Below are 25933 nucleotides of genomic sequence, written 5' to 3'. Positions count from 1 at the left end.
TGGCTACACTGAATCACAACTTTCCACTTGGTGCAGTAAAGCGGAAATACAGGTCAGACACCCTAACCAACCACAATCAACCCATCTACAAGCAACCCAACCACAATCAAGCCCCAGTGACCAATATAAATGGTTTGCCTTCCCCTACCATCCCACCACTTCCAACCGTATAGCCAAAGCCCTTCTCCCATATGGCATCGAAGTAGCGCACAAACCCAATTCCAAAATAACTGATAAACTGAACAAGCACAAACGGTACTTCCTCTCCCCCCCTTGACAACCCAGGTGTATACAATGCAGAGTGTGAATGCAAGGCTCATTACATCGGCAGGTCGATCAGATCTGTCAATGAAAGAATCCAACAGCACCTAGCAGATGCGAAGAAAGCCCAACCCACTACTGGTCTTGCTAAACATATCAAATTCAATAGCCATAAAATTCAAAAGGTTCGAGTCAAACACACTGCCCACACGCTCATACACACCAAAATCAAGGAAACGCACGCCATAATGCACTTCCAGCACAAACTAAACATAGATAGCGGGCAAGTGCACCACACTTGGATTCCCCTACTACAGCAGTTATCGCCTGGAAATAGCAGACGACAAACCAAGATGCACAGTGCACTTAGCGGCAACCAGAGAACTACGAACAAAAGATGCACTCCAAGCAACAGTGCAGCAAGTTCCAATGAGGATGGTGGCAGTGGCCAATGAAATTAATCGAAAAAGAAGAAAAAACAGCTTCGTGGATAAAAGTGAGAACTAGTTTCTCCATATTTATTTAAAACGAAAAAAGTTTTAAAAAATCCATATAGAACAGAAAATTGTGATCCATCTTGCAGGAAAATCTCAATAGTCTGATACTGTATAAAACAAATACCTCCCTGCCAATGACTGTTTTTCTTAGTGAATTTCAGTACACCTAAATCAAAATATGAGTAATTTTTAAATTGAAGTCCCCTGAGGGAACTAATCCAGTTAATTTCCAAAGTGAACTCTAACCAGGCAATAAAAGTCTCTCTAGCTTTTTTAGATGCCAACAGGAACAGTCGGGAAGAGGAATTAGCATGGAGACATATCTTGATTGATTGGTTTATTTTACTATGCTTTTCTGTCACTGTGCCTGTAAAGCATACTCAAGGATTCTCTAAACTTACAGATGAAGACAGTCCAGTCATCCTGTTGAGATTGTGCCCATAGCAAATGTAGGGAGAGGGGAGATGATCTCATCAAACAATGTCATAATTACAACACAGTGTTCTCATGGTTTAGCCTAGAGAATAATGCATGATCAAATTTCTGAAAATTGTGCTTATGGTGAAAGTCAAAATAATAAGGCTGAGTAAAAGGTGCAAATTTAACTGAGAAAAGAGGCACTGGTAACATGGGAAATTATGTTGAGAAATAAGGATATACGCAGATGTAATAATAAATGGTTTTCAAGTTTTATCTGTTCTAGTACACTACTAATATCACTCATAGTCTACTTACTAACTCCTCTCATGCAGTTACTCGGTATTAACTAAAACTGGAAATGTAGACAGGACATACAAACAAAGAGTGTTGGATACTGGAACATATCCATGGCACATGAAACACTCACCCATTGAAGGTAGAATTTTTGCTGAAGCAATCCTGCATCATGTGCACCCTGGAGGGCAGTTAGGAGAAGCTTCTTTTTGTACTTTGGAAGATGAACTGTGTCCTGATATAGTTGAAGGAGAGCTTCCAAATAAAGCGACCACATCCCCTCTGATTTCATCTCTTCCACTGCAGCATTGTATACTGCACAGCATCGACTGCAAAAGGCCAAACACAGAAAAAAAAAAAAAAAACAACGACACATTAGCTATTATTTCCAAAGGTTAACATAAAGAGGAAGACATATTTAACAGACAGAAATGACCAACTCTGAAGACTCATTCCTAGTACATTTCTTGACAACAGTGATTATTAGAGGCATGCATATTTTGTTTTTGACGAAAATACGAAATGTTAAATAACTCATTGTAATGTTAATTTCTCATATTTCTGAATGGCGTGAGGTACATTTCCCTACCCTGTTTTGTCATGAAATAATGCAAAATGCGAAATAGACTCTTAAACATGAAATTTAGAGTTTATGTACCAATGCAGCACTTTCGGAAGTTTGAATTATCCTGTGAGTTATGCAATTCACGGAAAATTGATGAATTCTGCTGTAAATATTTGAGAATAAAAAATGGACCCCTTTATACAGGAATAAACTTAATACTCTGGTAACTACTTAAATGTGCTATTAGAAGGGATATGTTTATTTTGTGTGGTAAGTGCTGTTTTTAAATCAAATTTAGAGTTATATTCACAAATTTAAAACCAAAATGTAATTTTACATACTGCTTTTGATCCAATTTTTCATGGCTATATAACAGAAATTTTATTTTATTTACCGCTTTTGAACCCGAAATTGGCTCTGGTTTTGTACCGTTTACCAAAAATATGTGCCTCTATACGACGCTGTTTTAGAAGCAATATCTGGCGGAGCTACAGAGAGCGTGTCCTTGGCGATCAGCCAATGGCAGGAGTGCAACATTGTACAGTCAGGAAACTGCGGCGTGCAAGTTAAATGCCGTGTTCTGTATTTTTCTTGCACGCAAGAAGTTTTCATAAAACGGGCACGACATTTTGAACCTGGCAGTCCAAGTCCCATGAATTTCCATTGCCTACAGCCGGAGTTATCGTTTCTCAAAGCAAAAGGGAAACAACATGTCTTTACACACACACAATGGCCTTTCGTTTTCTCGAAGAAAAAGGGAAACAACATGTCTTTACACACACACAATGGCCTTTCGTTTTCATTCCGTAATCAGTCTGTTTTTTTCGTTACCACCGTCTTGACCCCGCTGAGTTGTGGTGTCTTGGTAACGCTATGAGTGTTAAATTCAGATGAATATGCACAATGACCCTTCATTGTCGTGGGAGTTCACGAACATTGCGAGTCAGTTTGAGTTCAGCGTTTTCGTAATAAGGGCGGTGTAAGATAATTTTACTTGTACGCCACAAAGAACAGTTGTGAGAGGATTCAATACAGCCCTTATTGATTGATTGATTGATTTGATTTATTTTACTTTGCTTTTCTGTCACTTATGGCTCATCGTGAAGATGAGGATGGGTAATGATATGATAAAATTGATGAAGGGACACTTACAAACGCCTATGCCTGGGGCGGGATTCAAACCCGGGACCACTGGCATCACAGCATGCTGTGCAATGCAGCCCTTATGTTCGATAGTTGTGCAATAGTGTGTGTTCCGTGAGTGTTATTTAATAATGTCGCGCTGGCCCCGCATGGTGGAGCGGTTAGCATATCGCACTACGACTCCAGGGGTCCTGGGTTCGAATCCTGGCCTGGACATGGATGTTTACGAGTGTCCATTCATCAATTTCATTATATTATCACTCATTCCCATCTTCACAATTAGCCAAAAGTGACCGAAAAGCAAAGTAAAATAAAATAAAATAAAACAAAGCAAATCAAATTAAATTAATAATGATGCTCTCAAAACCTAGCACCAGTAGTACAGACACCAAGGGAAAAATATTACGTTCACAAGACAGAAATCTTAGTTTTAAAGTGTATTCTTACTTCAAGGAATTAGCATCGGAAGATGTGCGTGCTGAAACAGTGTTTTCTTATAGTCGAGAACTTACGGCTAAAGCGTGTGGTGTATGCGTGCATGCTGTGTTGTGTATTATAAAACAGCGTAAAGTATCTTACCACAGAAATCAATGAACCCCTATTCAAATCTCTGGGAAATATGACAGAACACAGAAACGAGAGCAACGATGATGACCTTGCAATTCCTCTATAATAAATACCTTCAAACTTCTTTCAGGTATGAGTTTCTCTTATATGCTGCAGTGATATGATATAATCCTGTGTAGAATTCTTCACTATATATTTCATTGTACTCAAATATCACATGCATGCATTACATATAGAAAGTTGCATAATATGACACAATGTGTTTTCCTTCCGCTAGCAGTTGGGTTGGCAACAGCACGACAGCACAGGCTGCGTATTGGCTGAACTTCTTCTAAAACCGTACGCCATATAGTGATTATCTAGTGTTCGCTTCCACCATACTAGGCATCCTGATGACAACTCAGTGATGGAATTTAAAGATCAGAAATGGGGGGAGGTGTGGTAGTATTGCTGATGTATCAGTTAATACTAGTAAGAGTATCAAAAAAACTTTGGTTCTAATGCTAATCATGGACAACATCCTGGTATCTTCCAGCATGCAAAAATGTGCGTGTGACAATTTCATGTAGTTTGCTAAACGCGTAATTTATTTTCATTCTGCACCACATTGTGTACAAAGTAACAGAATGATTGGCATTCTACTGGTACTGGCCAATATATACGCATTGGTGCATTGATAAAATCAACAATAATTCATGTTCTTCCTCGAACATTTGCAATTTAATATCACATCAGTATTGGTACTGTGGAATCTGCCACAATTTCATATCTGTCCATTCCTGTTTTAAAGCAAAACTTGGATACGGTATAATTACAATGAACTACTTATATCTGCTATGTATCAGCATCGGTGTGGGTATTGTTCACAATGCTATCAGTTCAGCCCTGATTTGGATATAACTTTATCCTCTTCATTATTATGTAAGCTAGGCAGGGCCAACCTGCTCTTATTGTGCATGCAGACTGCGGAGCGAGCAACAGCACTGGAGTGTTGTAAGAGAGGAACAGGAGGCAGGAGGCTTTGTCGATGGTGTTCATGCAGGGTGCAGGAAAGAGTGAGCGAGCACTCCCTGCTCTCAACAAGCGCAAGTGAATTGCTCAAGTCGGGAGTACAATATGACATTGTCAATGTGTGTTATGAATGTTTACATCTGTATTAATAAGAACCTTTCAAGACACAAATCACTAGTTTTCCAAAAACAAAATTAAAATATTAATGTAACTACTACACAGGAAAGCAAAGCATTGCAACATAGATTCAAATAGAAACAAAATGAGTTCCTGTAACTTACCGGATCCTTTCCTTCAAACATGGCTTCTCTGCCTTTCCATCCATTGATTCTGGAGTGCCTGGAATTGTGAATGGAAACCCGTTCAGTTCCCTTTGTGCCATCATATCCCATGTGAGTTTCTCCTTTGGGAAATGTGCCAACAAGTCACTGAAACAAAAAGTTAACAATTACTGATACAAACCTACAGCATTGTTGATATCCTGTTAGATGTGCAAAATAACAAGATGCTGAATAAGGGGTTACGTGTTAAATAACACAATTAGCATAAAAGTTCAGAAAAAAGATATTTAGTATTCCATTCTAACAACCAAAATTCTGATGGAAAAGGAGGTTCAAACCAAAGATCTAAATCCATTTTCAATGCAGATAAGCCTAAGTGGAAATTAGAGCACTACCTGCTGATTTGAGAATCAAATCTGGCACCACTTGAATACCTGTATACATGGTAGTACCACCAAATATATATCAGGGAAGTAAAGCTTCAAATAAAACCTTGAAATATATATATTTTTCGTGAACCTGTGGCTTTATTTGAGTATAAAAGTAACACATACAAAAACACTGGATTTTTTTTCTGAGACTGCCAAGAGGTTGAGTGAGTCCCAGAGCCACTTGGGCTTTAGAGAACATCACCCCAGTAATCAAACATGGCCGTCAGATTTCTATAAACTAGACCACTGCAGGAAATTGATTGATTTGTTTTATTTTGCTTTGCTTTTCTGCCACTTCTAGCTAACCCTGAAGATAAGGATGAGTGAAACAGCCACAAAGAACACTTATGCCCAGGCCATGACCTGGCATCGAAGCATGGTGTGCTAGCCATTCTGCTGAGGAGGTTAGCAAGTGCATGATATTGCTGTGTATATTTAAAGTACATAAGGGTATTTACTTCACAATTGCATCTTGTATCTTCTTGGTGAATTCAAAGCCTTGTGCAATCTTAAGCATACTGACAATGAAGTGAACATCTTGTATCTTCCTCCTGGCAGACATGTACATAACCTCAGCTGCTCCTCCGTCCATCTCTTGCTCGTTTGTCTCCTCCTGTGCCTGTCGCTGCTCTTCACTCTCTTCATTTTTCTTCTGCTGTTGGAGCATCTGGGCATGGGCCAGCTCCAACTGGAATGCCTGCAATCAAAGAATCAACAACTTTCAAATGGCTCTAAAGATGTCCTTCACATTTTAGAAATGATGGCTTAAAGGCGGGGGAAAAAGCTAAATTTGATTACTAAAAGCAAAAAACTAGTGTTGTGGCTGATACCAGTGGTATCAGAAAGTATCAGTTGGAATTTATTTGCCGATACCAGTCGGTACTTTTCCAGCATTTTGGTTTGTCACAGACAAAAATGTGGCGCAACAATTTAGCAGAGTCTAATTATTCTGGAAATTATGCAAATTCAAAGTTTTTTTTGTTTGTTTTGCACCAGTTTTGTGTGGAAATCTGAATTTTGTGATAACTAGAGACCGGATGTTAGGCAAAATGCCTATTCTTCCCTGTTAGAGATATGATGAAAACGAATGTTGCGAAGGCCAGGAGGGAGGGATTAGCTTCATTTAAAGGCAATTTATTTTTGCCTATTTTGCCTATTTCATACGATATTGCCTATATTATTTCATAAATGCCAGATATTGCCTATTTTAGGCATTTTCTTTAAAATTGGGACATGACTGAACTCTGTGCATACAATTTCCTGTTCCCAGGATTAGTTTCCGATGCTTCCAAGAAATTTAAAAATAACAGTTAGCGAGTTATTGCAGCTAATAAGGACTTGGACAAATTAAGGGCAATTCAACAAGTTCTGAAAGGTGAAAATATACAAACTGAGTTAGATCCACATGTTCTCGCGTGCTTTAAGTGTGCTCCGGTAACATCTGTGGAGGTTGAAAGATCTTTTTCAATTCTAAAAAATGTGTTGTCCGATCGCAGACATAACTTGTCGGTTGATCACCTGAAGAAATACCTTGTTGTGATGTGCAACCACAATTAGTGCTTCTTATTCAGAGACTGCCAAACCGTACAGTACAAACTTGAAATGCATTTAAACAGTTTCATAGTTCGAACTGCTGTGTGGAATATATAGCGTAAATTTTTTAACTGGAATAACCCTGCGTGCAGTGATAAAGTGTATATTTAAATAATTTGCGTACTGGTTGGAAGTAGCCAACAATTTATTTTGCCAGACTATTGTGTGTAGCCATTATACAATGGAAAATTTTGGGCTGACGTGACTCCTGTTTGTAGTGATTTATTAAGTACAATATTGGACTGCTGTCTCTAATGATGAGCTCCTGGTTTATTTTAAGCAACTATAAAGAATGTACAGGTATGTTTCTATATTTTTTAAACACCTATTTCTTTTTGTATGTCAATCTTCATTATTTTGAGTTAAATTTCATTGCCTCTTTTATTGCCTATTTGTATTTAAATGCCTATTTTACTGCCTATTTTTAAAATTATAAGTGCTTATTTGCCTGCCTATTTTATATGTTTTTAGTGCCTAAACATCCTGTCTCTAGTGATAACATAATATGGAATTTAATACTCGGATGTAGTTCCTGAATATTTTAAAGCAAAAATCTTGGTAAATTGATGCATATGAATTGAGTAGAATTCTCCTTACACACTAATATTCATCAATATTTTGAACAACTTTTAATTACTACGATATTCAACCATCAGTATCTGTGGGAATCAGTGAGAGTATTGGTATCAGTTGAAAGTGGCATCGGCTCAGCTCTACAAAAAACCTTATGTAAGGTTATGTAGTGATCATAAAGTGCACTAATTAAAATTATATTCCTTTTGTTTGCAGAAACATGTGAAATTGTGTCGAAGTGTATAGTTTTAACCTTTAGATGGCCAAGCAGGTTGATGAAGGTTCTGACCCAGGTTTCTCAGCGGGAATTTTAAATTCGAAACTCTTTGGAGGAAAATTGTTATAACTCAGGCACTACGGGAGCAATCTACTTCAGATAACTTTTGTTTTGCAGCTAAAACATCAGCGCATACAACCGTGTACAATTCAGAACACCGGACCGGGGAAGCGGGGCTTGGGGGGCACGACCCCCGAATTTCAATGGAAAAAAACAACAAAAATCTGGAGTTTGCCCCTTCTTCTCCTGCTATTTTGGGGAGAAGGCGCAAACCTTAGTAATATTTTCAAAGAATGGACGTTTCCTAAGAGAATGAAACATGTTTCATGTTCCTGGGTGCCATACAAGTTGAATAATGAGCCAAAATGTGAAACTCTGTTCGGAAACGTGGCATGGATATGTTGCGGGGAGGGGGAAAGGGGGGAGGGGAAGTCATCAATGTGAATTTCCCAGGCTTGCTCCAGACCTGTGTCAGAGTTTCCACCATAACATAAGAGTATGAAGGTCCAAAAAGCACATTCATTTCGTAATCAGCACCATGATACCATATGGTATCATCAGGCCAGTAAAGGTTAATCAGTTCTACTGTGAATGTTACTACATGGACAATTTACAAGTAATTTAGGATAAAAATAAATACACGTTCCCAACAAGCAACAAGTTTCCAAGTAGATGGTGGCAGAGGCCACCGAAATTAATGGAACCATTAAAAGCAAGTCTCATGGAGAGAGTGATTCGCTTACATGTATTCATTACGCTATTGGAATGGGATAAAAAGTTCTTCTTCCAATACTTCGTCTGAAACTAGGGTAAAACTGATAAAGATAGTGATCTCAATTTGAATTCAATCACCCATAAGAGTCATATTATGTGGACATATGAAATACTGTCAGGCAGTGATTCTGTGAAGTATTAATAGAATGAATGAAATTAAAATTATGGCTGCAGTAATGTTGTCACCTCATAATCAAGTGGACCTGAGTTCAAGCCCTGATGGAGGCACATTGCACAGTGGTTCAGATTGCACTTTAAACTGTAGTTTCAGTCCTAAGTAACTTATCAAAGAATAAAGTGGACTTAAACAAAACAAATAATTACAGTGAAACCTTGATTTGAAGTTTTTCAGGGCACCAAGATGAAAAAATTTGAAATGCAGGAAAATTTCATAACATTTTACAATATTAGGATCATCAAATATTGAATGTATAATGTGGGAAAATGTAAAGTCCAGGAACATAAAATAGGGAGTTCCATTGCATATTGTAGAGAATAAAAGGGAAGGTAAACTCACTTCAGTATATAACAGATGCGATTCTGGGTGAAATCTTAGACCCCTCAGAAAAAACTGGCGAGCATTTTCAATTGAGTGGTTTTCTTCATATTCCCATTTTGCTGCCAGCTTCCAGAAATGTGGTTTATCTCCATGAACCTGTAGCATTCTTACCAACATTGGGCTTACTGCACTGTAAAATCCCTGTAAGAAATGGCATATAAACAAATTATCCAAGTTTCTCAGGAAACACTAAGTACACCAAGCAAAAACACAGACAGACATACAAAATGCACTACCTTGCTGTTTACATCATTTGGAACATATTTTGCAGCAGTATTAATGTACAGAACATTTGGGGCTAATTTTGTATTTATTTAAAAGTACAATGCAAGAGCTATTACTTTTCTATGTAATCACCAACTATACGTAAACACTTCTTGTAGCATAGTACGATATGGTCCTTCCAGCCCTCTTACAACTTTTAACTTTTATTCCTAAACTTATTAGTGGAACAGCCTTCACGATGACCAAGATCTGCCAAACAGCTTCATTTCCTTTGCTTTATCTTTTTCGAGACTTCAGTAATAACATATTAGGTGGCTAATTGTGTCATTGCACTATGGTGCCTGTAATGAAATTTACAGGTTTATATTTATCAATTTTGTAATACAGTGTGTACATATATTAACACTTTCCTTCATTTATTGTACAAAGATTACAAATTATATAACTTTCATATATATGCATGTAAAGAAAGTCTCCAAGTTTTGTCTCCACATAGACTCTGAGCATGTAATACTTAGACTGTATTACACAATTTATAAATATAAATTTGTAAATTGCATTATAGGCAGTGATGTGCAATGACACAATTAGCCATCTTATGTGTTTATTACAAATTGGATTAATTTTACTTCGCTTTTCTGTACCTTTTGGCTAATTGCGAAGGTGATGATGGATGAGTGATGATATGATGAAACTGATGAAGGGATACTCACGAAGAACACCCATCCCAGGCCAGGATTCAAACTCGGGTCCCCTGGCATTGTAGCGTGAAGTGCTTACTACTCTGCCACAGAAGCTGGCTCTCAGGAAAAAGAAAACAGAGGCAATGGGACTCAATACACTGACAATGCTAACCTGTTTGGCAGGCCTTAGCACTCAAGAGGTCTGTCTTGAGATTGAATTTCTTCTTCTAGTACAACAAAAACAAAACAAGGTGGTGTTACTATTGCTACTAAAGTATTATTTCCTTAGTGCCATATTTTGTACCAGTTCCCTAAAACTTTCTCCAGCTCATACCACCAAGATACACACACACACAATTATACACATGTAGTCACTCTACAGTAATGCTTGTTGAGTGTAGATTAACCAATGTAGAACTACATACTAATTGTTATCAATAGGGTTGCACCTATACCGATGCATCGGTATTGGCAGATACTAGTGGCATCGGTAGCAGAACATATCTGTTGGATTTAATTTACTGATAACAGTCAATACTTTTCTGGCATTTTGATAATTTGCGGGGTCCACAAAAATGCTGCACGAGTTCTAATTATCCTGGAAGTTATGCAAGTTTCAAAGTTTTCATTTACTTTGCACCAAGTTGTGTTAAATATTGCATTTTGTGAATACATAACCGGAATTATAATATATTCTTATGTTATTTTCCAATATTTTGAAGAAAAACGGTAAATTGACACATAAAATTGAAGTGTAATACTCATCCACTAACATTAATTAGCATTTTGAACAACTTTTACTGGTTATAGTTTTGGAACATCGGTATTGGTGGAAATTGGAAAGAATATTGGTATTGGTTCAGTACTACTTACTTATCAATGCTCAGAGAGAACAACATTAGGAGATTCCTATAAAATTCTGGAAGTCCATAGAAGGGAAAACTTGTAGCATAACTGAGGATTTTTTATTATTATTTTTCATTGTGGATTGCTTTGACTTATGGAGGTATGGTGAGCGGCGGCAAGAATGAAGCCGCGAAGTTTAGTTTTAGAAGCCATGGCTCAGATAGGGAGCAGTCAAGAAGAAGTGATATTAAGAACTTGAAAAACAGGCTAATAGATAGAGTTGAAACCCAATTTTACATTTTTAAGGGACCAAGCTGAAAAAAACTTGAAAAGCAGGAAACTCTAAAATTGGGGAAATTTTTTAATGTTTTGCTATGCTCAGACAATCAAAACTGAATGTATAACGTGGGAAAATGTAAAATCAGGGTTCCACTGTATTTGATTTTGAATTTCAGAAACCTGTACAAAAGTAAACGTCATACACTAGAATATACTTACCATTGATTTGCAGAACTTTATGTAAGAAATCCATAACTTGACATCATCTTGAAAACGGAAAAGCATATGTTTGAACAGTTTGTTGACTCTGTTGGCTATAGCATATTCAATGTCACCTTTCTTCTGTGTAATTCCCATTTTCTAAAGTAATTGTAAAAAATAATGGAATTAATAATTATTACAATATTACTTCTATGAGGAATTGAGATCATAAATGTACAAAATAAAACAAAAGAAGGGGATTTTGGAAAATTTTGATGCAGTTCCCAGGCTGTTCAATTGGGAAGATGTTCAATTGTACAAGTCTCACATTTAACAGAACACTTTTATGCTGATATTACCCATAACAAAAGATACGAGTCAGCCTCTGCGGTACAGTAGTTAGCATATCATGCTATCAAGCCAAGAATCCTATGTTTGAATCCTTGGTAACGCACGGATGTGTGTGTGTCTGTCCCATCAATTTCATCAATTCCTCATTCATCATCTTTGCTGCAATTACCTAGGAGGTAGAAAAAACAACATAAAACAGCCGAAATAGAAGCACAAACAGAATTCACACAAAAATGAATGACCGATGATGATTAACCTTTTGATTACCAAGTTCATTTTGCCAGGTAAACTCCCCGGTACGGGGCCAATTTTAAACAAAATGCAGAGTTTCATTTAGATGACTGTAGATCAGAGGCAAATTGCCCTACACAGATGAATTATATATCATTATATGCGGAATGAACCATAGAATCGGACGATATAAACTTTATGACATTGAGTGTATATATGGATGTGGCGGGGGGGGGTTTGGAAAATTCAAAAACCTCAGGAAAAAATGGCCCTTCACCCCTCCGCGCTGGACAACAAATACACATGGAAATGTCTGGAACAAGAAAATAATTGCACTATTATGATATGAACAATACAACACGACTTGTACCCCCAAAACGATATGTCTGTACGCTACTGAGCCATTCAGCAAAATGGTCAGTTATCTTGAAATGACTGTTGGTCCAAAGCTAATTGCTCTAGATGGAAGAATCAAGTACAGTTATACGGGGAATGAACCATAGAATCGAACTATATAAAATTCATGAACATTGAGTGTATATATGGATGCAGGGGAGGGCAGGAACCAGAAAATTCCAAAATTTCTGAAGAAAAATGCCCCTCCGCCCCTGGACAATAAAGTACAGGACATTGTCAAAATACACATGGTAATGATCGCAGGCATGTTTGGAACAAGAAAATAATTGCACTATTATCATACGAGCAATAGAACACGACTTGTAGCCCCCCAAACGACATGTCTGTGTGCCACTGACTCAAGCCTCGGATTGCAGAGTTACCTTGAAATGCCTGTATATTGGAGGCTAATTGCCCTAACCAGCGGTTCTTCAACTGTGTTCTGCAGACCCTCTCAGGGGGTCCGCGGAACCCTCCCAGTGTTCCACAAAGGTTCGGAAAAATACTAAGACAAGAGCATCTACTCTTTAATACTAAAAATGAATTATGAGAGAATGAAAATTATACAAATTTACGGTGTTTATTTACTGAGGTAAAAGAAATTGAAGTAGATAAGCCGAAAACGTAGACATGACTAAGCATCGCCCGTTCTCAGGTTGTTATTAGACAGAGTTCGCATGTCCCCCCTTTTTGCTTTGCAACTGGATGAAAGCACAGACATTACAAACAAAGCAACATTGATGTGTTACGTTAGATATGAACATCTCAAAAGTGTTTACAAGGACTTACTCTTCATCTCCTACTTGACAGTATTTGCCAGCTTAAACACGTTTATAATATCTCATAATATGGACTGGTTGGAATGCGTTAGAGTTAGCACAGATGGAGCACGAGTAATGTTGGGAAGGCTTACTGGACTTGCAGCACGAATAAAATAAATTGCCCCGTCAGCAACATGGTTCCATTGCTGCTTACACAGGGATACACTAGTGGTCAAGAAGATACCAGAAGAGCTTCAACAGACCTTAAATGAATCAGTGAAAATTGTCAATTTCATAAAAAGCAAGTCACTGAATTCAAGACTTTTTGAGCAGCTCTGCAAAGAAATGGACAGTGAATATCATCAACTTTTGCTTCACTGTGAAGTTCGCTGGCTGTCACGAGGTAAAGTTTTGTCTTGATTCTGGGAATTGAGAGACAAAATAAGACTATATCTCTTGGATACGCAATTTCATCTCAGCGATCGTTTGAATGATTTTTTTCTGGTTAGTCAAGTTCGCATACTTATCAGATATCTTCATCCATTTAAATAATCTAAACTTAAGCCTTCAAGGACAAAAAGTAACAGTCTTTTTAGTTGAAGACAAAATCGAAGCAATGATCAAAAAGTTGGAGTTGTTGCATCAGCGTATACTGAATGGAAAATATGAGGAGACCTTTCCAAACTTCTCTAATTTCCTTCGTTGCACGGAAGAAGAGTTGTCAAGAAAATGACAAGTCACTCTTCGCACAACATTTGAAACACTTGCAGCAGTCGTTCAGAGAATATTTTCCTGTGCCTGATGCAAGCAAAAATTGGATCAGGAATCTATTTTCAAGAAGCGTGCATGAAGTAGAAGAAGACATGCAGTTCAAAGAAACGACACTTGCAAACTTTTGAGCTTACTTACAGGATGATTTTCCTGGACTATCAAAGAAGGCCATGAAAGTATTAATGCCTTTTGTAACAACCCACTTATGTCAAAAATCATTCTCTGCTCTCACCTATCTTAAAACACGTACAGAAACCATCTGGAAAATGTAGGATCAGAACTTAGGATTCAGGTTTCTACCATTAAGCCCGATATATCACAACTTGTCAGTGAAATGCAGCATCATCCCTTTCACAGGAAATAAGATTAACAAGTAGTGTTGTGTCATCTCTTGTTAGTATTCATTATTAATACAAAAATTGTATTTTATATACTTTTAATTAATTGAATGTAATTGCTACAATTAACATTACAATAAAATGCAAATAAAAATAAAATGTGTGCATTCATTTAATTTTCCCTTCCTTAACTGGTAAAAATCAGTGATGAAACACTTAGACATAAATATGTATGATGCAAATTCCGGGCTTTAAACTTTGAGTTAATTCTTGAGGGTGATATCTGAAGGGGGTCCGCGGTGTAGGAAAGTTCAAGAACCGATGCCCTTGACGGATGAATCAAGTACCGTTATATGCGGAATGAACCAAGATTCGGACTAGATACAATTTATGCACATTGAGTGTATATATTGTAGAGATATGGAGATTATTAAACCGAGAAAACCTCGTCATGGTAATATTCACGCTTGTTTATTTCCTGGAATTGTCCAACCAGCGGGTGATCCCAAGAATGCGCTAACTTGTAACTTCCGTTAAACAAGGAACTGAAAGGCAGACGCGTGGATCAAAACAAGATCTAGCGCGTTCGAAAGGTTTAACAACCTTTCGAAGCCTAAGATTATAAAAGCAAGCTCACTCCCGGAGCTTGCTCTCTTTTGGATTTTGACTCTAATCGACGCTCACATGGATAATTAGTCTCTGATTACTTTACAACACATTAACACTACTGAACTACGACGATGGAACACGGAGTTACGGCTGCCTAGCATGCTACAAGTTGCAAGGGATCGCTCGGTTTGGTGAGCCAAGGGTCGAAGGATAGAACCTTGGCACCTGTCACAATTCGGTCTGCAAGAAGCATCAGGACAAGAACATCACACACCTACCAGGTATGAACAAGCGTAAATAACCTTTACATCAACTTTCCATATCTCTACCCTCCTAATCGGAGCAGGTTCAGCCAACAGATACAATTAAGCTCTACCTAAATGTATAATTGAAACTTCCCTGTGACCTCAGATCCCAGGTAAACGGGATTACAACAATATGGATGCGGGGGAGGGGAGGAACCGGAATATTCCAAAATTTCTGAAGAAAAATTACTGCATTTACTCATGCATAATGCACACTTTTCCCCAAAAAAACAGTGGTGTATATTATGCACGGAATAATTCGGAGGTGATGGTCACACCCTTGTAAAAAGTGTACTTTTAAACTCTTTGACATTAGCAAGAAACTGGTGATATATGTACAGTTTGTTACACAATGTGTGATTTGTAACTTACCTCCCTTCTAATTCTAATCAGTTTCAGAACATCCATTTCAAACTGAATATATGATAAGTAGTCCTCTTTGCATTTTGTTCTCCTCTGAAGTTTGTACTCATAATCCTTTCTCCTCTTCATTATATTCCTACAAAAAGTTCAAAAATATATATGAGAAACATTACTGGTAAGAAAAATTCCTATTGAACCAGATATAAATTAAGATTGGTGGTTCAAAATTGGACTGTAGCATTTAGATGCAATTTGCACCTAAATAACTTTTGCAGCAAAAGAGAATGAAATGAGTTTTGGCACTTCTTCGTAGAAGATTTTGCTGATCTTCTTGACCCTTTATACCTCTGCTAAAGTGAAAATTCCTGCACAGTCTAGGTAGATGGTTTTATATGAACATTTTCTGTTGTTTTTAGGTGGTGGAGATGTGTTAAAATGGTGAAATTATGAGGGGATTTTAGGTGGCAATGTTAATACATTACTGTCACTCCATGCGATACGAGCTATGTGGGAAATTAGGGATCCACCATCGCATTTGAAACCCTGGTGTGGGATCAGTGGCGCTAGTGTCGCTTGTTTAAGTCACTGTGAAGCCAGAAGTTTGCATATTTTCCAAAGTTTTAGAAATCTTGGTGCTAGTATACATATGATGCATCCTTATTTGGATCGATTGATTGGTTTGGTTAATTTTACTTTGCTTTTCTGATACTTTTGGCTAATTACAAAAATGAGAATGAGTGACAATAATGATGAAGAGACACTCACAAAAACACCCCTGCCCAGGCTGGGATTCGAACCTGAAGCTCCTGGCATCATAGCATGCTGTGCTAATGACTACACCATGAAGTCTGGCATTATTTGGGTTTATAAAATGTTACTTTTTTTTTTTGCATCATGGTTTATGGAAAATTTGGAAGCAAGTTACATGTAATTACATCATGTTTGTCCTTTTAACAGTTGGGCTGAAAAGTTCGTAGGCTAACATAGTAAAATATATTTTTTTGACAAAATTCGATTTTATTATTCAATATAGTTGCCTTCGAGGGTGATACAATGATTATAGCGGTCATACAATTTTTCAATGCCATTTTTATAGTACGATTTCTCTTTAGCCTCAAAATAGGCCTCAGTTTCGGCGATTACCTCTTCATCAGTGCTAAATTTCTTTCCAGCGAGCATTCTTTTAAGGTCTGCAAAACAGGAAAAAGTCACTGGGGGCCAGATCTGGAGAATATGGTGGATGGGGAAGCAATTCGTAGTCTAATTCATATAATTTTGCCATCGTTTTCATTGATTTGTGACACGGTGCATTGTCTTGATGAAACAGCACTTTTTTCTTCTTCAAATGGGGCCGTTTTTTCGTGATTTCATCCTTTAAACGCTCCAACAACGCTATGTAATAATCGCTGTTGATGGTCTGGCCCTTTTTGAGGTAATCGATGAATATAATACCATGCGCATCCCAGAATACTGATGCCATAACCTTGCCAGCCGACTGTTGCGTCTTTCCACGCTTTGGATTCGGTTCATCACATGCAGTCCACTCGGCTGACTGTCGATTGGACTCTGGAGTGTAGTTATGGAGCCATGTTTCATCCATTGTAATATCGACGGAAAAATTCGTGTTTATTACAGTTGAATATCGCTAAACATTGCTCCGAATCATCAAAACGTTGTTGCTTTTGATCGATTGTGAGCACGCGCAGCACCCATTTTGCACACAGCTTTCGCATGTTCAAATATTCATGCACAATATGTCCAACACGTTCCTTTGATATTTTTAAAGTCTCAGCTATCTCGATCAACTTCACTTTACGATCATTTAAAATTATTTTGTGGACTTTTTTAATGTTTTCTTCGGTAACAGCCTCTTTGGGGCGTCCACTGCGTGCATCGTCTTCGATGCTCATTTCGCCTCGTTTAAATTTAGCAAACCACTTCTCAACGGTTGATTTTCCTGGTGCAGAGTCCGAATAATGTTTATCAAGCCAAGCCTTGGCTTCAACAGTATATTTTTTTCGCCAAAAAGCAATGCTTAATTAACACACGAAATTCTTCTTTATCCATTTTTTCACAATAACAAAAGCTGCTTCACTCACAATGCTATATCTCACGAACTATTATCCGGCAGCTGTGAAATTTATACACGTATCTTTTGAAGGTTAGTACTAAGTAAAAATCACATGGATTTAATTCTAGTAACGCCATCTATGAGTCAGCCTACGAACTTTTCAGCCCAACTGTTATGAAGTAGCATCGTCAGGAGTTCTGGTGGTTTAGAGATAGAAATGAAACTTGGGTGGGAGATTTACTGCTGGTACTGCCTTGATGGGAATCATGTGGCATCTGTTTGTGCTTCATGTGCCCTATACTGTACTGTGAGCATTCTCCACTGTGACGCTGCTTCTTAATTTGTAGTGAAAGCAAATTATTCACTTATACGGAAATTTCAGGTGTACAAATTTTGAGCCGAGAGTAAATATATACACTAGTTTCCAAAAGTTAAGCATAATTAAGATTTTACAAAATATGTTGTTGAAGACAAGTCACAATGGCACCAAACATGGTAGGAAGGATCCAGAGGGAAAGATACAAATTTGAAAAGATAAAACAAATCTGAATAGCATCTGCACAACAAAAGAGTGGTTAATATGGAGTGTGGTTACCCCTAACGGTCACACAGGCCTCACAGCATCATGGCATGCTCTCTACCAGGTGATTCAACACCTCTGCTGGAAGCTGATCCCATTCCTCACGAAGAGCCATGCAAAGGTCTGGCATTGTTGGTGGGCTGCAACTCGTCTCCCTAAAGTATCCCAGGCATGCTCAATGGGATTATATCCAGAGACCTTGCTGGCCAGTCCATGTGGTGGATATCTTCACCTTGAAGAAATTCGTACACCATGTTGGCTTGATGAGGACGGGCATTATCATCCATGAATATGAAATTTGGGCCGACTGCACCTCTAAAATGTCGCACATATGGTTGCAGTACCTCGTCTCTGTACCTCTGGGCATTAATGGTACCTTGAGTGAAAACGTGCAGCTCCGTACACCCATTCCATACGATGCCTGACCACAGCATTACATCACGACCACCAAACTGGTCCCTTTCCACGATGTTGCTGAGATTATATTGGCTTCCACTTTCTCTCCAGGCTATTGTGCGACAGGAATAGTTTTGCAAACTGAATCTGGTCTCATCTGTGAAGAGCACGTTCCACCATTCATTCAGTGTCCAATTGTGATGTGGTGACTCCACATTACTTGTTCGATCTTGGCCGAACACCTCTCACGTGTTTATTTCATAACTTTTAACATTCGTACTTACCTATTCTGCTTATGTCACGAAAATAATTTCAATTTTTCACATTAAGAGTAATTATTGTTCTTCCTTTTTTCACTTGCATAACACACAATATGGCAGGCACATCTTGAGTAGTGTTGTGGATTATCAGTGGGTATGCAGTGTTTCCAACCTTCTAAACTGAGAAACACCTACTTTCGTGTTACTGAATTCATATTTTTTCCCCGGATTCGAAATTATGCTAATACCCCGCGATCCATGCACGAGTTAGGTTAGGTTTGTTTAGGTTACGTTAACATAGTTTCTCGCGACCCATCCATGGGTTAGGTTAGTTACGTTAACATAGTTAGGTTAGGTTAACATAGTTAAAAAAAAAAGGGTTCCATGCATGGGTTAGGTTAGGTTGTACTTTAACTTACTACATCCCTGGCATGTATCCACTTCCTATTTGGTCGAATGTGTAGCTTACATGCACTGCCACATTTTGGACATTCTATTTTTTCTTCACAATTCCATATTGAAATAAAAAAATAACTGGATCTTCCATACCCAGCAACAACTTCACGACACATCCTGGACACGTCATCTTCTTGCAAAACAACGGCGTGGTTGGAAACACTGACAGGGGGTTACGTTATCAAACATATGCAACAATGCCAATTGTGCATCGGAGAGATACTTTTCTTGAAAAATGCATGAGTTCCCAGTGAAATAGATTCCACGATGAAAGAAAATACCTCCATGAACTTTCAAAATGCTACAGAAACTCATTTCCATAAGTAGTTTCGGTAAATATGCGATATCGCCCAAATGGATTTCTTCAAATTTACAGGAGAAACTATTTACTGAAATCAGTTTCTGTAGGATTGTCAAAATTCTTAGAGGAATTTTCTTTCACGGAAACTGAAAACTTCACCATAGAATGCTGCAGAACAAGAAATAATCACTTTTTATGTAAGGTACTTGCATTTTCTGTAAAGCGACCACATTATGCCGTTGTTTCCATTATGTACATGCAGATGGAGCAAACATCGAAAGTCACGCAGTCTCGACAGTGTTTCCAAACGTGCCTTTTTTTAACGAGAATTTCCTCGTCTTTTTTTTAACTATGCTTACCTAACCTAACCTTGCCGGAAATGTTCCATGGGGCTATCGTGAATGTTTTTTGGGGCTATCCGTCAATGTTTTTTGGGGCTATAGTGAATGGTTTTTGGGGCTATCCATCAATGGTTCGTGGGACTATCGTGAATGGTTTTTGGGGCTATCGTGGATGGTTTTTGGGGCTATCCGTCAATGGTTCGTGGGGCTATGGTGAATAATTTTTGGGGCTATCCGTCAATGGTTTGTGGGGCTATCATGAATGGTTTTTTGGGGCTATCCGTCAATGGTTTGTGATGACATAATGAACACGAAAGTAGGTATTTTTTCGGTGAAGAAGGTTGAAACACTGCATACCCACTCCAAATCGACAAAACACAAGCACGACGCGCGATGATCCATGACGAGTGCACTCCATATTGTCTGTTACCCAAACACAACAAGGAAGATAAATAATGACTCGTAATATGAAAAGCTGACACTATTTTATGGAAAAAGGCATAACTTCACCTTAAAGATTCTTCAGCAATGCAGAATAGGTAAGTATCAATGCTAAAATTAATGAAATAAACTAGTGAGAGGGTTCGGGCGATATTGCATAATTACCGTAGTTTCTTCTGTAAAAATAAGGAAATGTGTTCGACCAAGATCAAACTGTTACCGACTCCACTGTAAACGAGCCTGCCTGTGCACTTCAGAGAGTGGGACACACACTGCTGGATGTCTGGCATAGAGCCCAGCTGCCCTGAGCCTGCGGTACACAGTTTGTCGAGAAACTCTAACTCCTGAGGCACGTGCAAGCTCTGAGGACAGTTGTCGTGCAGGCATCGTCCGATTTTGTTGTGCAGTTAAGGACAGATATCGATCCTGTTGCGGAGTTGTTACTCTTGGATGACCTTGTACTCACCTACGATTAACATGTCCTGTGTCTTGAAACTGTCGCCAAAGCCTGGAAATGACACTTTGGTTCACATTGAGAGCTGCTGAGACTACGGTCTGTGTCTGACCTGCTTCAAGGCGTCCGATTATTCTACCCTTTAAAACAGGGTTTTAAAACTGGAGTTTTGGTGGCATATTGCGTCTGTACACTTCACACTTTACCACGAGAGCACCTCTGTTCACCAAGAGAGAACACTAACGAATGAGAACAATCTGGGTTTGATGTACTGTGATTGTACATTGTACCTTTCGACCATGGGCTTATTCGACATTGGTGAAATCTTGTGGCAATGCAGTAAGGTGAGTCACACTAATTGAAAACGAGTTACAGGGATTCCTTATCTTTCTCCACTTTCATTTATCTGTTTTTCTGATTATGCTTAACTTTTGGACACTAGTGTATTTTGGGTTACATGAGAAAGGATACCCCGTACATTTGTAGTGATTTGTGTGTCACTTGGCAATTTCAGGGTAAAAATCTGATATTCCCCGGACACCTATAATTTCTTCGTTTTGTCAATTTTTGACATTTGTACTTATCTATCTGCTTCGCAGAACATTCTTTAAGGTGTATTCATGTTTTTCATCCCGAAAAAGGTTTGAAATTCAAACTAAAAAATTATTTTTGTTTGAAATTTTTGAGTCCAAATTTCCCACCAATTCCAGGCTCCGCCCCTGGCGTAATTGACCTACCGCCCCTAACTGATAATGCAGCCCCGCCTCCGCTCCAGCTCTCCGGCTTTATCTATAGAGTCCCTGTTAAAGGCATGTTAGAAATTGGCCGGAGTCACCTGCTCCCAAATGAGCCCCAAACTTTTAAATTTGAAGAAATCCGTTACATCACACAAAACACCTTCCAGATGTTAGACAATGCTACAAGAACTTATTACCGTAAGTAGTTTCTTCTGTAAAAATGAAGAAATCTGTCCGGGGAATATCAGATTAGTATCGTACCCTTGGTACTATTATAAAAGTCCTCATCCTTTGAAGCGATCCAGTCAGAGACCCATTTTTCGATATCTTCTGAAGAAGTGAACCGCTGTCCAATCAAATCGTTATTCATGCAATCGAACAAGTAGTAGTCCGAAGGAGAAACGTCTGGTGAATACGGCGGGTGGGGTAAAACTTCCCATCCGACATTTTCTAAATAGGTTTTGACCGGTTTTGCGACATGTGGGTGAGCGTTATCATGTTGAAAAATAAGTTTATCATGTCTGTTCTCCCATTCTGGTAGTTTCCAGGCCACAGCTTGCTTCAAACGCATTAATTGTCGTCGATAACGTTCTCCATTAATAGTTTCACCCGGTTGCAGCAGCTCATAGTACACCACACCTTTCATATCCCACCATATGTACAGCATAACCTTTGCACAGTGAATATCTCGTTTCGTTTGTGATGGACCTGGCTTCACCCAGGCCTTTTTTCGTTTCGGGTTCTCGTAATGGATCCACTTCTCATCGCCAGTAACAATGCGATGCAAAAACCCCCTTTCTTTTCTGTCTGTGAAGCAGCAATTCGCAAATGGTTTTTCATCTTTCGTCTCTGTCTTTCAATTCATGTGGAACCCAATGTGACATCTTTTGAATCATTCCCATGGCTTTGAGGCATTTGGAAAATGTTGTTTGATCAATGCCTAATGCTTCTGCAAGTTCTTCCTGCGTTTGACACGAATCCTGATTGAGCAATGGTCTCAATTCTTCGTCTTCAAATTTTTTTTGGCTGTCCAGGTCGCTCTTGGTCTTCCAGGCCGAAATCACCACTTCTGACACGTTCGCTTAGCTAGTGCATGGTCACCATACACTTCCACCAAAATACGATGACTTTCGGTAGCACTTTTCTGCATGTTAAAGTAATGAAGCAGAACACCCCGCAAAAACACTTTATCTGGCACTAACTGCTCCATGTTCAGTTGATTACAAAATGCTGTTGTTGATGCGTCAATCAACTGCCCTATACTATGAACGATGCGCGCTGACAGGAGTTCTCAACGCATGTGTGGATACACGGAACTGTGGGACGATATGCTCGTTACGCCATCTCTTGTCCAGGCCCACGAATTAATTCCTAGACCAAATAGTATGGGGGTGACACCTATAAATCATATATTTCGCACTTTTTACATTGCTAACGTACTATTTTGGAATGCGGAACATTTCCTAAGGTGAAATAATGCATTTCTAATATATAGATAATGTCTATTTCTTACATTTATGAGTACTTACTGTTACTTGTTATTTCGATTCTGTAACACATTATGGCAGGCGATAGCGTAATGGTTTAGGGCACGTTGTGCGAGTGTTTTGTCGATTTATGCAGTGCTGCAATCTCGTTCACCGGAAAATACATACTTTCGTGCAAAGATTTGGGTAACGATTAGATACGAGGGTCACTATTTATATTTTGAGCCTAACAATGAAAAAACAGGAATTTGGCATTGAAAACTGCTTTATTGTTTTTCGAAGTATTCTCCTTTATGGTCAATACACTTTTGCATTCGTTCGAACCATTTGTCAAAGCAGTTTTTCCAATCTTCTGGAGACACCTCCATAATATGGATTTTGAACGCATCAACGGCATCTTCCGCCGACGAAAATCGTTGTCCACGCAATTTATTCTTGACATTGGGGAACAAGAAGAAGTCATTGGGTGCCAAATCAGGACTGTATGGCGGATGACCCATCAATTCGATTTTTTGACTGTTCATAAAGTCGGTTGTTAGACGAGATGTGTGACAGCTGGCATTGTCTTGATGAAGAATGATCCGACGGCGTTTGTTTGTTTTCCGTATTTGACCGAAGACCTCTGGCAAACAAATTGTTGTGCACCATTCAGAGTTGACCGTTCAACGTTCCTCTAAAGGCACAGTTGCCACATGACCAGTTTTCCAGAAAAAACAGGCGACCATTTGTTTCGATGTGCTTCGAGCGCGAACAACTTTTGTTGGATTGGGTTCATCTTGAAACACCCATACAGTCGACTGTTGTTTACGTTCCGGCTCATATGCATATATCCATGATTCGTCACCTGTTACAATCTTATATACGTCTTTTCAAGCACCATGATTGTATATATTGAGCATTTGTTTGCACCAATTGACGCGAGCGTCTTTTTGAGTTTTTGTCAAATTGTGTGGGATCCAACGAGAACATACCTTTCTCACAGCTAAATGATCATGTAATATTTTATATATGCTGGTGGAACTAATGCCTATGGTTGCCTCAATCTCACAGTATGTCACATGACGATCTTGCAGTATTAGGTTTTGCACAGCATCAATGTTTTCTTGAACAACAACTGTCTGTGGCCGGGTCTTGAAGCATGTTTCACGTTTTAACCTCGTGATTCACCCACCGATTGTCTCGCAGTTCATGAGAAGCACTGGACGTCTTAAAGAAGGTTGTAATGGTTGTCATGGTGCAAGTACATTTTTGAAATGCCGGTAAAAATTTACTATCCTTCGGACAACTCTAATTTTTTCGTTTTGTCAATTTTTGACATTCGTACTTACATATCTGCTTCGCGGAACATTCCTGAAGGTGTATCAACGTTGTTTTGATGAAATTTGAACTATGTTTCCTAACCTAACAGAACTAACCTAACCACGCGCCAATGGTTCGTGGGGCTAGCGCCAATGGTTCGCAATTATTTCCAATTTCTAGATCCTGATACTAACACGACACCAAATTTTAACTATGTTTCCTAACCTAACAGAACTAACCTATCCACGCGCTAATGGATCGCGGGGCTAGTTATTCTCTGTCGGAGAATTAATTTTCAACGAACAACATGAATTTCAGCTATGAAACATTCCAACATCACACAAAACACCTTCCCGATGTTCGACAATGCTACAGGAACTTATTACGGTAAGTAGTTTCGGTAACACTTTACTATACCTGAGACAGATTTCTTCAAATTTACAGGAGAAAGTACTTACGCAAATCATTTTCTGTAGCGTTGTTGATGTTCGGGAATGTAATTTTGATTCATTTTAATGCGAATGCATGTGGTTTTGTACGAAAATCTATTTCCGACGTGCAATTGCTGCTGCCGCCATTTGCTTCCTGCATGAGAGCACAATACGCTCTCGTATTGTCCGTATATGCTAAATTGAACGAAAGGAGTGCTAATGGAACCAAACCTAACAGGCCTAACTTAACCTAGTAGGCATACCTCGTCCCCGTGATGGTTTGTGGGGCTATCGTGAATTTTTGGGCCAACGTCAATGGTTTTTCTGGCTCAAGGAACGATCAACGGTAAGCTATCGCCATGTTGTGTGTGGAAATAGACAAGAACAGTAAGTACTCGTAAATGTAAGAAATATACATTACTTTCCTAACAAATTAAATTATTTCACCTAAATAAGTGTTCCGAAATGCAGAATAGTACGTTAGCAATGTAAAAAAGTGCGAAAGAAATGATTCTCAGGTGTCTCAGGTATAGTAAAGTAGTACCGTAGTTTCTTCTGTAAAAATAAATAAATGTGTCCGAAGGATAGTAAACAAGTACCCAGAGATTTTCGCAGAAAACAACATGTATTCGCATTAAAATGGATCAAAACTACATTCACGAACTTCCACAATGCCACAGAAAATGATTTCCGAAAGTACTTTCTCCTGTAAATTTGAAGAAATCCGTCACCCCTATACTATAATGTTACTTGCAGTTCTGATTACACTAGATGACACAGATGATGTTATCCCAAGGAACTCGAACGACAAACTCCACATTTTTACAAATGCATACGTGTGTTGTTTACCTGACTTCATGCTTTTCCAACAAATGAAGTCTTTCCATTTGCTCCAACTCTGGGATCATTTCCTCTGCCCTAAATTCGACGAATTCAGCCATGGTTAAGTTCAATTAGAGCTTCTTTCTACAAAAGAAATATTCCGTAAACAAGAAAAGTCAAAGTGAATACTAGAGCGTCTAGATATTTCTTTTACAAACCACAGAGGCACAGATTGCTTTCCTTTTTCTTCGG

General features: G+C 38.6%; 1 protein-coding gene across 1 annotated transcript in view; it reads right to left on the bottom strand.

Moving 5' to 3' along the window:
* Window positions 1–25891, bottom strand: part of LOC145998846 (U3 small nucleolar RNA-associated protein 6 homolog) — a 32606-nt gene extending 6715 nt beyond the window's left edge. Inside the window, exons 1-7 of the mRNA XM_083135515.1 lie at window positions 25709–25891; window positions 15615–15741; window positions 11499–11639; window positions 9205–9387; window positions 5929–6167; window positions 5040–5186; window positions 1606–1801 (exon numbers count right to left, since the gene is read on the bottom strand). Of these exons, the coding sequence (XP_082991641.1) occupies window positions 1606–1801; window positions 5040–5186; window positions 5929–6167; window positions 9205–9387; window positions 11499–11639; window positions 15615–15741; window positions 25709–25800 (1125 nt within the window). The 5' untranslated portion in view covers window positions 25801–25891. The remainder of the gene's footprint in view (window positions 1–1605; window positions 1802–5039; window positions 5187–5928; window positions 6168–9204; window positions 9388–11498; window positions 11640–15614; window positions 15742–25708) is intronic.
* Between the last annotated feature and the right edge of the window lie 42 nt (window positions 25892–25933).

Source organism: Lepisma saccharinum, chromosome 14 (assembly GCF_977018435.1).
Source record: "Lepisma saccharinum chromosome 14, izLepSacc3.1, whole genome shotgun sequence".
Lineage (NCBI taxonomy): Eukaryota > Metazoa > Arthropoda > Insecta > Zygentoma > Lepismatidae > Lepisma > Lepisma saccharinum.
The sequence above is the reverse complement of the archived record's forward strand: the minus strand, read 5'-3'. Positions and strand labels throughout refer to the sequence as shown.